Consider the following 16,382-nt stretch of genomic DNA (forward strand, 5'->3'; position numbering starts at 1 on the left):
ATTTAAAATGCCAAAAAATATCTATTCCCCATAGAATAGTAAGTAATCAGCATCCATTTTACTCAGGCACAGGGAGCTCATCTGTCAGTTTGCCCAGCTGTAACCCCATCTCATAGGGCTGCTTTTCTTGGTAATTGTGAGAAATGCAAGTTTTAACTATTTCTGAGTAGTTATGGTGTTGCTAATCCCATTAATGAATAATTTCTTTAAAAAAATTATTTCCAGTATGTGCTTTGAGGTCACCAGGTGCATTAGCATCACTGAGCCCAGCTTTTCAGTCATACACAGGAAGATAAAAACCCTGAAGATTTCAGTTGGTTTGCGATTTTTTTCCCCCCCAAGTATACTCTGGAGCTTTAGCCTCAGTAAATGTTAGAGAGAGGTGGCTGCTCCCCACAAGGTGTGGGTGATGCAGTCAAATTAAATGAGAGCAAATTTGAAGTTTTTGGTGATTTTAAAATTTGGAATCATGGCAGATATCATTCTGTGTATTAACATAAGGAGATGTCAGGAGCTGACCCCATGGTCATCCCATCATCCTGGCCTTAATCACAAATGGGAAATGGCATAACGGAAGTTTCAGACTTTGTTATATGTTGTTTAAAATACATTTATTTCTCTGTCCGATTTTGTCTTTCTAAACAAAATCCTACCCCCCCGCCAAAACACCAAAGAGATCTCATTACTGTGCAAAACTCAGAGTTCCCTCTGATGTTTGAAAAATGCTTGTGTAACCCCAATTCACATTTCATGCTGCTGGAATTCCTACATGCTGCCCACCAATACATTATACTCAGGTTCCAACATGCTTCAGGATGAAGAAGAGCTCATGATCTCCTTCTGTTTGGTATGTTTCTGGAAGATGAATTGAGCAGTAAGGGCATTTAGCTATTTCCTTGGCTTGGAAAGCAGAGCAGTGTTTTTAATTCAGTACATGAGTTTTCATCCTTTTATTCAGTTTAATTCTCTCATAGTGAAAACCACAACTGCTGTATAGCAGGTAAGGGCTGCCAAACTGACACTACAGAATTGCCTTAAGAGTAGCTTTAGCCTGTGAGTTAACCATGAATTCCAGTGTCTCGTTCATTCAGTTGGCTTTTATTTTTTTTTCTTTTTTAATCTCCATACAGGTTTGGCCTCCTCCAGCAAGTCCTTGGAGAAAGCTGAATAGCTACTTTGCATAAAGTGGAAAAAGACTTGCATTCCAGTACTTTATCTATATTTTCTTATAATCCGATTTAGTGTGGAATACAAGTCTGAAGAACCCTTAAATCTTTCTGTAATTCTTGCACAGCCATTCACAATGGATTTGTACAGTGCAAAGTGGAAGAGATTTGGGTTCAGAATGGTAATAAGTTTAAAAAAAAAACCCAAACAGATTACTTGTTTTTCTTTGCAGTGTAACAGATTTCACTATTAGTACCTTCTCCCTAACTAATAGTACATGGCATAGACTATTTACAGATAAAATAATATAGTCTATATGCACAGTCTATATTTATACTCCTCTGTATAGAGGAAGTTACCCTTTGCAAACCATGTCATTATAAGAAAAAAGATAGATTCATTGCTTAATTTAAAATCCCGTTGGTTGCCTGGTTTTGCATAGTTTTTTGTTTGTTTTTTCTTAATGTTTAAATAAGCATGGGAACAGAAATGCTGTAGAGTGAGAAGAACAGGGTCTAAAAGGTTGCTCTGTGAAGTCCAATATGAAAAAGAGAATGGTTCTTGTCAATTTGGCTATCGCAGTTTGCCACTGAAAGTCAGAGGACTTGTTTGGCTTATTTTTCACCTTTTTTTTGTTGTTGTTGATGGTAGCGATTGAGAAGCACACAAAACAAAAACTATTGAGGATGTAACAGAGTGATCAGAAAACCAGGACAAACTGGAATTTGTCTTCAAGTTATCTCCTCTTGTGGGTATAAAGGGATTAATGACTCAGTGCTGGCATTAGGAATAATTATATCTGGCTTAGCTGTTCAGGGTATCTAATAGTAGCAATAGACCAATAGGTATATTCTGAATACAGTTTGAGTTACTGAACATATTTGTAATGTAAATGTTTAAACAATATTGTTTTATCTGTGGTGGTCTAAAGACACTGCTTGGTGCACATGCATACTAGTGAATAATATGTGGACATACCATTTGCTAGGCAGGTAATTAGAGAGGTATATCAATCTGTAACATTTTAATATTTCCCTACTTTTCCTTCTTCACCCGTTGTATGATAGCTAAACTGAAGTATTTGCTTTTAGAAAACTGTCCTCAGATATATTTAACAGAAAGAATTTAACTTTTACTCCATTTTACAAAGGCATGTCCTTCAGATTAAGTCTCTTCTCATGTTTATGTAGCAAGTTATTAATGTGAGACCGCTCCGCTGATGCCTTGTACGACTGCCGTAGTTTAAGTATATGCTCGAGTTTGAGAAGAGCTCACAGGTGTGAGACATGGCAACACCGTGAAGTGTGCTGCTTGTCCTGATTTGTTAAACGTGTGTCATGGATGATTTCTGGCTACAGATCTGTATTCATTTCTGTCCTAAGGCTTAGTAATAGATAACCTGCATAGAGAAGAGGGTAGAGAAGGGAGGGAAGAAACCACTGAAAATCATATTCGCTGTGTAAACCCATGGACCCATTTTACCCTCCTGGCATTTAAAAACATGCCCTCACATTGAGTTAATATCTGTAGAATTGCTGTCTTGGAGAGGAAGGGTATGATCTGGTTAGAGAGGTAAGGGGGCACATGAGAAGCAGCAGGGAATCCTCTGGGCTTTTTAAGTACATGGGAATATATGATGTGTTGTTTATCCCAATATATGACCATTTACTGTCTCTGGGACTCAGGATCCCCCTTCCCCACCATCGTTGCCATTGGCTGTCATCGCCTTATACATGACATACAGTTTCAACTTCTCATGTAGGCGTCTTGCTGGGTCCTTTAGTTACCAGCTTGGAGGCAGATGTTCCCTGGGTAATTCTCATGTGTGAGAACATCCCGTGTTTGTATACTGCTCTTCTCGTCCCTCAGCCACCCTGAATGTATCTAGCAGAAGGACTTGTGCATCACACAGAGATGGGAAGAGCAGTACCAACCGCTACCAGCAAAGCTGGTGTCCACGTTGCCTTATTTCACCTGGGTAAAGGAGGGGACACACATAGCCTGTGAGAAATTGTCTCAACAGAAGCTGGCGTGAATCAATTATTTAATAACAAACAAGCACAGTGCTTGCTTTTTTATTATTTTTATGCCTATGGTACTTGCACACATTCAATATGGTGAGATTACTGCCTTAGGCTGCCCCCAAAAAGCTGCAAGAACAGGAGCCCATTGAACTCGTGCTGATTCTGTTGCATGTTTTAATGAAGCTTTAAAATGCTTGAATTGTCTTTGAAATGAAATATTCCATAGCTGCAAGCTAACTGCATACTTCATAATAATTGCTTAGCCAAATAAAGGAAAATTGTGAGGAACAAAGAAAAATTAGATTGATGGCTAGAAGAAAATGATTAAATAAAAAATTCATGAAGAAGAAAAATTAAAAAACATAGCATAGCATCACAGGCTTTTGCACAAAGACTTCCCTTCCAGTGGGAGCTTTTCTGTTCCAACTATTACTGTGCATTTTATTCTCCAGGTTTGCTACAAATACTAGGAAAACTTATTCTATGGAGATAATGGGAAAGATGGGCACAAATTTATGCAGAAACTGGGACACAGAGTAAAATTTAAAAACAGAGGTATGCATTTCACTGCCATTCTGAGTGGGGATATGGTGCACTGTAAATAATTAATGATTTAACTGCAATGGCCCTTTTTTTTTTAAACTCTTAAATCAGTTGTGACCAAGCATAAAAACCCCAGAAATACTTTTGTTCATAATTATCAGCCCAACTGGTACACTTAGAGCCCTTCTTTATTCAAATATGCTGCTCTTAGTGGCCATTAGTAAAACAAAATAAATAATTTACTGTGAATAAATTCTCTCATGCTTAGCCTTTTGGTTTGCATGTTAAGAACAGCAAATCATTGTTTGTGGATACGTATCAATGGCCAAAATTACCTGAGAAGTGTGCAATTTTCGGTTTGTTTGTTTTTAACAAGTTATTTCTGAAGAACTGGAACACCCGTAGGCTCTATGACCTTGCTATGGTATGGAAAACCATTCTGGAATGATTTTAAATTACAGTGCATTTCGGAAGAAAATACAGAAGATAGTTACAGTGAACAGTAGGGCTTCAGGGTAATACATATAAGCTGGTTGCAGGCATTTTAAAATATGAATATTACTGTAAAGTATTTAGGTGACGTCTGGTAAAAGATATTTAATCTAGCGAAAGAACTTTCATTGCTTACTTGTTAAAGTAATTTAACGGATGAGTGATGCTATTAATGGACTACATGTAGAATCCAGACTTTTTTGTTCAAAACATTCCTTTAGGGTTTACTTTTCTAAACAAGTTTAGAGGCAATTTGAAGAGATCTAGACTATGTAGAAGCTACAGGAATCATAATTGTTGAAGTTGTCTTCTTCTTTTAGCATTTCCTCTGCGCTTAGAAGAAAAAAAAATCACTCTGTATACCCATGCATGACTAAATTGGCTGAATGATATACCGTGTTTTGATAAGGTTAGAAGCCAAAGACTGTGAATAGAGAGGTGTATGATTGAGCATGCAGAGAGGGAGATGAACAGAGAGCTTAAAACCAGTTGTAAGATATCTGAACAAACACACAATTTTAATCTTCCCTTCACTAATTTTTGAGAGAATTGCATTAGTAATATCTGTAGTATAGTTTTTACAAGAAAAAAACAGTTTAAGCAAAAAACTCAAATCATAGCAAACCAAGCTTTCTTCCCACTCCAACACATTGGGATGCTGAAAGAATTGAAGGTAGACATCTGGAAAACAGATGATCAGGTATTAAAAATAAACTTTTTAATTGGCATTTTAACAGTATGATAAAGTTACAGTATTTTAAACAACTGCAGAGGTTTGTTGATAACCATTCTTGTTTTGCTTCAGCTAATACATACAGCTATGTATTCTTGAAACTTAGATATCACCTATACAAAGTAGAAAGTTGTGGAAATAATTGGTTGTCAATGTATCTTTGACTTCATGAGGATCACTGCACAGTCACATAGTTTGGTCAAGAACGAAAATGTGGTTGTTGACTCCAAGAACAGCAGTTTCCAAATAAATGTTTGTGAAACCTCCAACTTTAATAGCTGCATTGTATCATCCAAAAGATGTGCAACAGAATGAATAGATGACCTTTCAGATAAAGGACAAGCTGTTCACAATGTCTTTTGACTGAGACAAAATATTCTTTTTATACGGAGATAATACTTTCCACCATGTTTAACAAAGTTGGTGGAATATAAAGAATTTAATTGTTTAGTTACTGAATGCAAGGGGTTTTGCTATTTGTCTTCAGATCAGAATTCTTTCTAGACCAGCTGTGCTAAATGCATTGATCTAGCTAGTTTTTTTTTTTTTTTTTTTAAGACAATGGAGGTATTTTGAATCCCATGCTCACAGGGTGAGGTGTCATTAGCTATCCATCCATGTGCTATCCACATGATATTTGGCTTTCAATGATATATGGATTAATTCTTATTGCTATCCTGCACCACAGCTTTGGGGTCAATAATTTCCTGACAAGGAGGTCCAAGGCAGCTGTAACAGAAATTGTTCTAAATTATGGTGAAATTGCTGCCTTGGTGTGAAAAGCTGCTGGGATGCTCTCAACTGCACAACATACACAGGCAGGAGCTTGGGCTATAGCTGATCACAAACAAATAGTGAGAAAAATCAGGATGAGGAAAAAAGGACTCGCCCATATCTTTTTCATATGAAGTATGTTTCGATCCTTAATCTTTATAGTTGTAAATCCATCACTTAAATCACAACTGGACAACTGGTACTAACTAGTAACAACTATTACACTGGTGAAGTGGTTTTTGCTATGCAATATAACCGGAATTACTTCTGTAACTGTTCAGCCACTCCATGTTCCTGTTCTTATCTCATAAAGCAGGTGTGCAGACCTGTTTTCTTCTTAAAGAAAACACAGTGTGTTTGCTGGTATTCAAAGAAATACGATGAACACAAACTCCTCAAAACTAGAGAAAAATCTTACCATTTTGGGAAGAAAAAACACAAAAAGGCAAATACAAACATTTTTATTCTGATGTTGAAAAGACCAATGTAATTCTCTTGTCTGCAGAGAACTGAAGATTTTGTTGTGTGTGAACCAAAACCAAATTCATTCCTAGATCACACATCATATATGAGTAATTTACTAAAATTGGAAGCAAATTGGTAAAGAATTGTAGAATAATTTCAATTGGAAGTGATCTGTGAAGGCATCTGGTCCAGCCTCTTAAAGCAATTCCAGTAAAACCAGGATGCCCAGTGCTTTGTCCAGGCAAGTCCTGAATGTACCTGATGTTGGAGATTCTGAAGTTTGTCTAGGCAACCTGTCCCAGTGGTTGAGCATCCTCACAGGAGAAAAAAAAAAAAAATTCCTTGTATTTAGAAAAGTTTTCCCTTGTTGTGATCTCTGATGTTTGTCCCTTATCATTTTGCTGCACACCTTCACGAAAAGTCTGACTGGGTCTTATCTTTACTCTGCTGTTGGCTTGTTGAAGATCACCACAAGGTTACCCCTGAGCACTCATCCTTTCAACCTCCCTCCTGTGTACTGTAAAGGTTTGAAAAAAACCTGAAACTAGTGTGGCATGGAAATAGGGAATGAGAAAGTTTCACTGAGATCCACACTGGCAGTTCTGTTCATCCTGACAACCTCAGGTGCTACAACTGCAGTGGGTAGAGATGGTCTGTCAGAAAGTACTTTCAGTCTGTCTTTGAACACTGATAGAAACCAGGTCGAGGAGAAAACCTTCAATAATGTAATTAAAGAAACCTTAGAGAAAACTTCTTAGCACTTACAATGACGCCCACAAGACTATCTAAAGATTTGAATGTATTTATTTCATGCATCTCAACTACTGTGCATAAGCATTAACCACAGTACCTGGCAATCACAGATTTCTCTCTCCTATTATGAAAAGCTTTTCTTCTGCATTTCCAGAACAACTTATGTGGTGGAGAGGTTGCTTTGCATGCAGCAGAGCAAACCAGAATGGTGGTGCTCATGATAAGGATTCTTTCTTATTGATTCCTGAACTGTGGCTTATTTTGTGCATAATTCCTGCTTGTTGGTTCTTTGAGAGCTGAGAATGTACTTGTTAGATAAGAATCTGATCTTTGCAGTGGCAACATGTTGGGAACTGTTTGAAACTTAAATTTTGATGCATTCCTTGTGTTTTGGACTTGGAATGGGGAGGGGAATCCTGTTCCTGCCATGCACAATAAATGGAGTATATACTTTTTTCCTCCTCAGTAATATATTCTACCTTGGACTTTTTTGCCTTCCTCTGCAGAAACTCTCCTGGATGACTTCCTTCTCACATACACAGTCTTCATGACGACTGATGACTTGTGCCAGGCTCTTCTGAGACAATATCCTTTTGTTAAGTGTTGTACTAACAGGGGTCACACAGTTTATGTATTGTCAAGCCTTATATCAAATGTTGTAAGTTGCACACCCAGTATAATTAGTTTTGCTTTTTGCATTATTGATATTACTGAAATACAACCCTGCATGATTGTTTTGAGGTTGCATTACTATGACATGCTCAGAAGGTGGACTGCGCCTGAGATTTTGGCATCACACCTCGAGAAATGCCTGAACAAATAGGAGAAACTTGGGAAAAGAGCAACTGGAATTATCCATATTCTGGGAAAACAAAATCAAAACCAAAAAGCAACCAACCAACCAACCAACCAAAAAATGATTGAAAGAATTGGGATTGGTTTACTGAAAAAAGGGAAACTATAAATGGAACAGGGTTTCACGTACCTGAAGGGGAAAGGAAGAATCTGTGCCCATATCCATGCCCGATGGGACAAGAGGCAGTGAGATTAAGTTGTTCTAAGACAGATTAATGTTAGATACTAGGATTTTTTTTTCCCATTAAGAGAATAAACACTGGAATGGAAAATGCGCGAGACAGCAGAATCTCTGATACTGGAGAAAATTAAGAAGAGGAAACTAGAAAATATATTCCAAGGTTAACATAAGGTATACTTGTGACTCTTGTAGGGTGGACTTGGATGGACTAGTTTAGCTAATCTTTTAAGGTCTCTTCTTCTCCATTCCAGTTTTCACAAGATTTTATGATACCTGGAATTTGATTCAAATCTGTAGCTTCCCAGAGTACAGTTTATATTGTTTTCTTAACTCAAATAGGTTATGGAGGAAAAGATTAAAACTGGAAGCATTAAACTAAAATCTGGATATGAGAAATCCCTAATTGGCATGTGGCTGTATATATATTCACCTACTAAAACATTTATAATTTGCATAGCTGAGGAATCAATAAACAGAAAATTTCTGCTCCGAAGTTGAATGTGCAAAGGTAAAGCCTGTAAACAAAACATATGCATATGTGTATGTGCATACTTCATGAGAATGCTTGAAAGGTGTATTGAAACAGATGCCTAACTCACTGCAGCAATGCAATCTCATCTCTTCTGGTTTTGTCTAAAGCTATACAAATCTTTATAACATTTACAAAATAACATTTGAAATGGGGTTAAAACCTCTCCAGACCTGTATGTTTATTCTTAGAATACATATATCTGTGTAATACATTTCAGAATATGTCAAAAATGAAGAACAAGTGTTTTACAGTCTCTGCTCCTTTTATTGTGTGATACATTATAGAAGTCTAACTCCTTCTGAAATAAAAGAAAGTTTTTCTTGGATTTCCAATTACTTCTATAAGCTATGAAGTATTGTTTGATTGTAACATTAACTTGCCTTTTTTTATTTTATTTTTTTTTATTATTTTTTTATTATTTTTTTTTCCTTTTCACCTCATAAAAGAAAGAATAGTGAAGGGACTGGAACAATGTACAGAGTGGGTATCTTCTGTCATTTGATGTTTCTGATTTGTGAAAAGAGAACAATGGTGGAAATAGATTCTTTCACCTTCTTTTTTATTTTAATAGTGTTATTTCTGCAGATAGTGTAATTTGTGCAAGAAATAAGAAACTGCCTTCCTCTGCCTGGGTTTTTTGTTGTTGTTAATGATGCATGTTGGCATCTGTGTGCAGGACAAAGGTTCATTCCCAGTTCTGCTGAAAAGATATGACTCAACATTGTATAATTCCTTTTGAATTGATTTTGCTTTTACAGACTTGCCTCTCTAATCTATAAAGGAAAAAAATCCTGTTGGTACAGAGGATGAACTGACATTTCTATTACTGAGCATTTCATTCCAAAAAAAGATGATGGAACTCCTAAAGCTGCACAAGGGATAAAACATTTAAAACTGAGCAATGTATTAAAAAAATCTTTCATTAGCCAACAAAATGATTGCAAAGTCTTTTCCATCACTTAATTTTGAAGTTTCAGTGAAACCACAGTATTTGTTCCTTAACCTGCCGTACCTATTGTGCTAAGAACCACCAAGGGAAAGAAGATGACTCTGATGTATCTTGTAGGAAACGAAAAGTCTTGCATTTGGTGTCTCAGTGGACTTCTCTCTACAAAGACTGGTTACATGAAGATGAGCATTTAAAACAATTTTTAAAGGTATTGAAACACTTTTTTATGTATTTCACCACTGTTTAATTATCATACTGTGTCTAAAAAGCCCCAACTGCAAAATCTATAAAGCATAATTTTTCACGCTTAAATTTTCTCTGTGAAATCTATAATATAAAATGATTTACATGTGTCTTCCTTGAATGCCTTAGTTTGAACAGAAAACCTCTAATGTCAGTATATTCAATGTCAAAAACATTACTTTCCGATACGAAACTTATAGAGCTCCATGTTCTCTAGAAGATGGGAAAAGTTAGGAAGGTGAGAAGTAGAACTACTGAGATGTGGAGGTTCCTTGGACACACTGGTCATGTCTGCCGGAACAGGGACTATAGTTGATATCCAGAGGATCATGGATGAAAAGAGACTTTTGAGATCCTTGTAAGAGATGCCACTTTGGGTAAAGAGTAAAATGCTATCCATAGTGTTCATCAGGTGCACGTGGAGAGCAGCACAGCTTTAATGTGGTTTTAATAAATAAAATTATGTCCTTACTTATTAGCAAGGATCTTCTGATCTTTCTGAATTAGTTCCAAAAGCTTTTATAATTCCCTTGTTTCGGCAAAGACAACCTGAATATTGACCAGCCTGGAAATTTAAACAGGAGCACTCTCCTTATGGGTGTTGCATAAATATAATGATGAAATTTACTTTAGTATCCTAATGCCTGAATTGATTTATACCACTGACGTGATGCCTTAGGTGTATGTTTGAGTTATCAGATGTTTGCAGATACTGTTTTATTTTGTAGACAATATACAGAAATGTGTTAGATGATGTATACGAATTTCCCGTTCTTGAGAAGGAATTGAAAGAATTTCAGAAGATACTTGGGATGCATCGTCGTCAGTAAGTGTTGATTGTATTTGTCATCAATTCTCCTTCTGTTTAGGGTGTAATTTATTTTTGTTGTCATCTTGCTGTAATTCAGTAAAGTGGATGAGTGATACAAGTACTATATTCATTTTTACAAATTATCTCTTCTTTAAAATAAAACTAGATTACTCAATCTTCACTCATGTTTGTTGGATGATGTGTGTGGTTCAGCAGTCACTCCCATCAATTTTGATTGATATGACTTGCGAGTAGATTGATACTTTGTGGAAAAGCCAGCAAAGTTTCCCTCAGAAGCTGCAGTCTGTGACTTCAGACAGTACATTCATCCTCATTCTCTCTCTGCAATCTGCAGTAGTGAGAAGCAGGTCTCCTTTGCAGTAGTTGCCTCCGTGTTATTTTAATAATAATTATGGTATTTGTAAAAGATATTTCCTTGACATGTTTTTCGAACAAGTGGAGTTTGTTTCTTTGGTTTGGTTGTTGGGAAGTGAAAGAATCTGTGTCCCTGGGGGTCACCCTGACTGCTCACCCTGGGGGCCAGAGCTGTGTCCGTGTTCTCCAGCAGCTTGTGGGTTGGCAGCATTTCTTTTCATTGCATTGATTGTGGGGGCAACAGAATCATCTTCTGGCTGAGCCAGGCACTCCTAGCTTTCCCTGAAGGAGCTCTACAGCCATTCTATGGTGACCATTTAATGTTAAAAACTTTCTGATGTTGTAAACTTTATGGCAGCTAAAACTTCCTAATCTTTGGCTTGAAGCAATGATTTGGATTTTCCTTTTTGTTTCAGCACTGTAGATGAGTATTCACCTCACCGAAAGGTAAGACAAGCATGATTGTTGCAGGTTGCTAGCTAACTCATCATCTCGCTTTCTTCCCCCCTGCGCACTTTACTCTTTTTTTCTTGGCTTCTCAATTGAAAGTGACTGGTGGCCAAACACATGACAGGATACATCAATGAGGTTAGGCTTGCAACGTTGCTTAAGGATTTTTTTTCCTGCCAGTGCAGCCTGCAGATCAGCTGTGTGAGCTAACCTGCAGTGGCTGACAGTATTAGCATCTTAACAAGATGCTCTGAGATGTCAGAATTCAGGAGAGCCCTGGGAGCATGTCCCCACCGGGCTGGAGAGATGTAGCAACCTGGGCAAACCAGGCTGAGCACAGGCATTGACTACAGATGTCAAACAGACACAGCAAAGGGGGAATATGTTGTGACAGGGACAGACAAAGAAAGAGAGGAACATGAATCTGTCTGTTTAACCAGAGGGAGAAGACGCAGCCAGAGAAAGTTGGCGTACGGACTGCACAGAGGTGAATTGCTGTGCTCTTCAAATTTACTGGGATGAAGCTGAAGTGTGTAATAAGCTTAAAATATTACTGCAGAAATGTGGAAGGCAGAACATGAGATTGTACTGAAATTGCTAAATAGGCTGATTGGTACATAGGAGAGGTATATAAGAATAAATGTATAGGATATGGACTTGCACGTGGCTACAGAGGACCTTGAATCACGCAGGCTGCTCAGCCTAGGCATGTCCTGCTTCCTCCAAAATCCCCACCTGGGTCATTATTTAGTAAGGCACTGATCCAAGAAAGGGTGGGTGGATTTCCTAAGAACTGAAACCTTTTTGGCCAGATGTATGGGCTGAATGCTGTGTTGTGTGAATTACTGCTTTGTAAAGGGCAAGGATGCAGAGAGTCACTGCTGTCTCTTTTTTTGTTTTTTCTTTTCTCTTCTCTCTCTCACACTGCCTCACAGAATAAAACATTTTTCCACCAGTTCAGTGTAAAGGAGAACTGGCTGCAGCACAGAGGAACCATGAATGAAACAGAAGAAAGTAAGTATATTTAAAAGAGTACAGAAAAAACTTCAAAACTGCTAAATTGTTACTCAAAGGTTGCTCATAATGCAGTTTGTTTTTTTTTTTTTTTAGCTGATGTACAGCTTTTGAACAGGACCTTAGGGCCATAAAAGAAGAGAGATTTAACTTGTGTAAGGTTACTTTTCCACCTCCTACTCTGCAGGGGTTCAAGAGTGACACGGCATCTCAAGGGCTTTTTGGCCCCATTGGGTTCCTCCAGCAGCCCCGTATCAGAACTCTGTGCCTCCAGGAGTGCTGGCAGCCTTGCCAGGCGTTACTCCTGCTCTATTTCATGCTCTCAATCTCTTGACCTAGATCTTGGTTGCAAAAAGTGAATGAGTAAGCCTGACACATGAAATGGGCCAGGGTCTGCTAACTCTGGGAGTTTGCCTTAGTTCCTTCTCTCCTGGAGAACATCTTTATGTGGAGTGCAAAGTGTCTCTTCACTTTAATGTCAACCATTTAAAAATGCAATTTCCCTTCCTTGCTACTTCTACAGTAACACAAGTGAGGTTGTCACCCTTCTGTAATGCTGGTACGGGAAAGGAGGCAGAGAGGAGGATAACACTGTGTACACAAGCAGAGAACAGGCAGAAGGACCTCCTACCTGAAAGTCTCGCCCTTGGACGATATGTCTTCATTTCTCACTGGGAACAAATCTCCGGAAGTTCACTTAGAGTCAGGATATTTTTAGTGCTCATTTGTGACAGAATAAAAATGGAGCTCCTTCAATGCCAAGTCTTTCTACACAATACATGCTGCTGATAGATATCCTCTTTCTGTGCTTCAAATATGAATTTGTTTGAGGTTTATGTTATTAAGGCTGCGTCTAAAAATATCGTTTCTGGATGAGAACCCCCACACTCATTCTTCTTCACTAAGAATTTAGAAACAGCTCATGGGTGAATGGGGGGGGGAAGTGTGCTGGCACCAGAGAGGGGACAGACTGCATAGCTGTGGGGACAAAAAGGGCAGGACCCAGCTGCTGACTTGTGGTGCTTGTGGAGGATGGGTCTGTAGAAGGCACACCATGTCACCTGACCAGAGGCATTTTATCTCCTAATGCAAGCATCACCAGGCTGACCTACAGCCTATGGATGCTTCCTTCTACAGGCATTCCCTCCTGCACCTCACAGGGAAGCAGCTGAGGCTCCTGGAAGAGATTACATGGTCCATAGACATTAGAGACAGGACATTTGAAAGGTGCATGGGGGAGCAGGAACAGGCTTTGGGAGAATCAGTGTGACCAGTATGGTGGTTGTGCTTGAGGACCTGACCTGTGGGTTGGTTTAGTTCAATGTTAAACAAAGGATATGTCAGTAGCCCAGTTATAAATTAACATATTGGTGTCATCTTCCCCTCCCAAATAACAGAGAGGGGGAGATTTCAAACCACTGTAGACAAGTTGCATAGCATGCTGCATACGGAGGCCAAATATTTCTGTCAGATTTTTTAAAATTTATTTTCCTACCTAGTAGTTTAGAATGCAATTTGATGTCTTTATCTTTTCATGAGTTATATTCAGTCTGAAGAGAAATTCTGCCATAGGATCAGCATTTGATTTACTGTCTGTCAGCAGAGACAGGTTAAGAAAAAATTATAAAACCAAATTACATTTCTTCCCCAAGGTTAAATGTTAAGTTCCTCCTTCGTTCTCATCTTCGTTTTTTCTTTACTACCACACACACACACACAAAAGATATTCTTGAGGACAGAGTTCTTAACCGCTTCTGGCATGATCTCATTTGATGAAAGTGCCCTGAAGCCATGAAGATTTTTAGAACAAGCAAAGAGCTATTGCTACATACAGCTGTCAATAAAAATAATTAGAAAAACCCAGCATTTCTGGAGAAGAAAATTTTTGTCTTATACTGACGTGGTAGCAGCCTGTCTGCAATAAGAAGTGCTAGAGTAGGAAGAAATAGAAGTTTAATTAAGCACTGAAGTGAGGATGAAACCAAGAGTTGTGGTGATTCTTATTAGCAGATGTAGTAATTTTTGAAATACTTCTGCAAATCTGCAGCTCTGTTTCTTCCCTTTTAAGTATGGCAGCTGTATTTCAAAGAACTGGCTATGGCCAAGTCGGCAAAAGATGTAAACCTAGAATTCTGGCAAGCAGAGGGAGCGAAACGTAAATCTTTCTCTGGCAGAACCAAAATATTACCTGAGGTGACCACAGCATTACTGCTGGGAATCTCCCTCCCAGAGCTGAACCAACTCATGGACTTCAGTGGAAGTTATGAACCCAGGGAATTTCTCCAAACCAGTCTCTTTTATGTGTGCTGCAAGTGATTCAGGGAAAGAGATGTCAGAATTAATTGCATTGCTGTTTGGGCAGCCTCTGATAGTGCCAAAATACCCTGGTAATGCAAGTACTTTAGATGTCTAGACAGATAAGGTAGCGAGAGTGCTGTTCTTGTGAAGCCTCCTCCTGTTCCAGGTGGAAGTGGAGGTCCAAAATAATTTCTGCAGCAGATATGAAATATACTGAAAAGACAGTGATTTATCTGAACGTAAAATGAAGGGAGAAAAGATGGCAAGAGCTGAATTTGCAAAGCAGATAGGCAGCAGAGGAGGTTGTCTGTGGCAAATCCTCACTGTAGGAAGTCTTAAATAGGTATTACTGAAATGCAGCCATGAAGGTCTCTGTTCCCATTTGCTTGACCCTCTCATTTCCCAGGGAGAGGAGGTGAGAAGGGAGAAAATGGTGATGTTTACACTTAGTTTCATGTCCCTGTAGGTCAGGGTGCAGCAGCTGCAGCAGCCGAGGTATTCCCATGATGGGGTCTGCCAGATTCTCCCCTGTTCTGTTCAGGTCTCTCTGCCTATTACTGAGTGTGTTGGTTTTTTTTTCCCTTTGTGCAGTTTTCTGCCGTGTGTATATAACAGAGCACTCCTATGTCAGTGTGAAAGCTCAAGTATCCACTTCAGCTCAGGAGATACTGAAGATTGTAGCAGAAAAAATCCAGTACCCAGAGGAGGAGTTGGCGCTGGTGACAGTCACATTCTCTGGCGGTAAATAACTTCCCTTCATCTGATTACTTGGCTTTTAGTGCATCACATAAGGGAGGGCTGACATTTTCTGTTGCAAGGATACAGCTGTTCCTGTGCGGGCCCACAGCTGGATGACCATGGAAACAATGAGGAGCTGCTTCTCAGAGAGTTGTTTCCATGGCAACAGCTCATTCTTGGGTACCATCAGATGTGGCATCTCCTCACTGGGAAAGGAGTGCAAAGGACTCTCAGTCTCCAGCAGTATTGCAAGATTTTATTTTTTCCTTGAAGATAAATCTCCTACTTTTGCATTTAAATTAATTTGGAAGGCAATGAGGCATGGTTTGCTTTAAAAATATAAAAGGAGATAACAAATACTGTATGCGTGGCTGTTTCCTCTTTTCCAGCATGAGTAATGAATATTCTCCAGTAAAAAGGAGGAAGACGTATTTGTACAGTTGAGACACTGAGAGAAATTTAAGTGATATTTTGTAAGCAGGTGGTTTTTTGCGTATTATTTCAATGTTTCTCATTGAACAGAAAGGCTTCTTGTGTTTTTCAAGGAAGACCAGATCGACCACGGACTGATACTATGGACTGGCTAAAACTCTAAGGTTTTCAGCCAGATCGTTTTGCTCATTGTGGTGCCTTTTGGCTCTTAGGGAATATAAAGGAGGCAATTTAACTAGGTGCCTAGAAATTCCAAGCTGGATCTACAAAAAAGGTCTAAGAGTTAGAATATCTTGGTTAAATTCTCAGATAACATAAGTTGATGTCGATCGCTTGAGACAAAGACTTCACCCTTAAAGATATGGCACTCATTCTTACTACTTTGTCAGTCTGGTTAAATGAAATACAGACAAAAGCTGGCTTGTTCAGTTTATTTATTTGATTCAGAAATCGAAGGTCACATTTTTCTCTCCCACACCGAGCTCAGTTAAATAACTGTTTTTTTGCAGGGCACCAGTGTGGGTGGCAGGGAGACAGTGCCCTGTCCCAGCTG

General features: G+C 38.7%; 1 protein-coding gene across 1 annotated transcript in view; it reads left to right on the forward strand.

The window, feature by feature from the left end:
* RAPGEF5 (Rap guanine nucleotide exchange factor 5) overlaps positions 1 to 16,382 on the forward strand; it is a 158,878-nt gene that overhangs the window by 115,395 nt on the left and 27,101 nt on the right. The window contains exons 12-17 of the mRNA XM_065832436.2: positions 7,458 to 7,536; positions 9,532 to 9,676; positions 10,440 to 10,537; positions 11,314 to 11,344; positions 12,283 to 12,361; positions 15,251 to 15,400. Coding sequence (XP_065688508.1) covers positions 7,458 to 7,536; positions 9,532 to 9,676; positions 10,440 to 10,537; positions 11,314 to 11,344; positions 12,283 to 12,361; positions 15,251 to 15,400 — 582 coding nt within the window. The remainder of the gene's footprint in view (positions 1 to 7,457; positions 7,537 to 9,531; positions 9,677 to 10,439; positions 10,538 to 11,313; positions 11,345 to 12,282; positions 12,362 to 15,250; positions 15,401 to 16,382) is intronic.

The sequence above is a fragment of the Patagioenas fasciata genome, chromosome 2, assembly GCF_037038585.1.
Source record: "Patagioenas fasciata isolate bPatFas1 chromosome 2, bPatFas1.hap1, whole genome shotgun sequence".
Classification (NCBI taxonomy): domain Eukaryota; kingdom Metazoa; phylum Chordata; class Aves; order Columbiformes; family Columbidae; genus Patagioenas; species Patagioenas fasciata.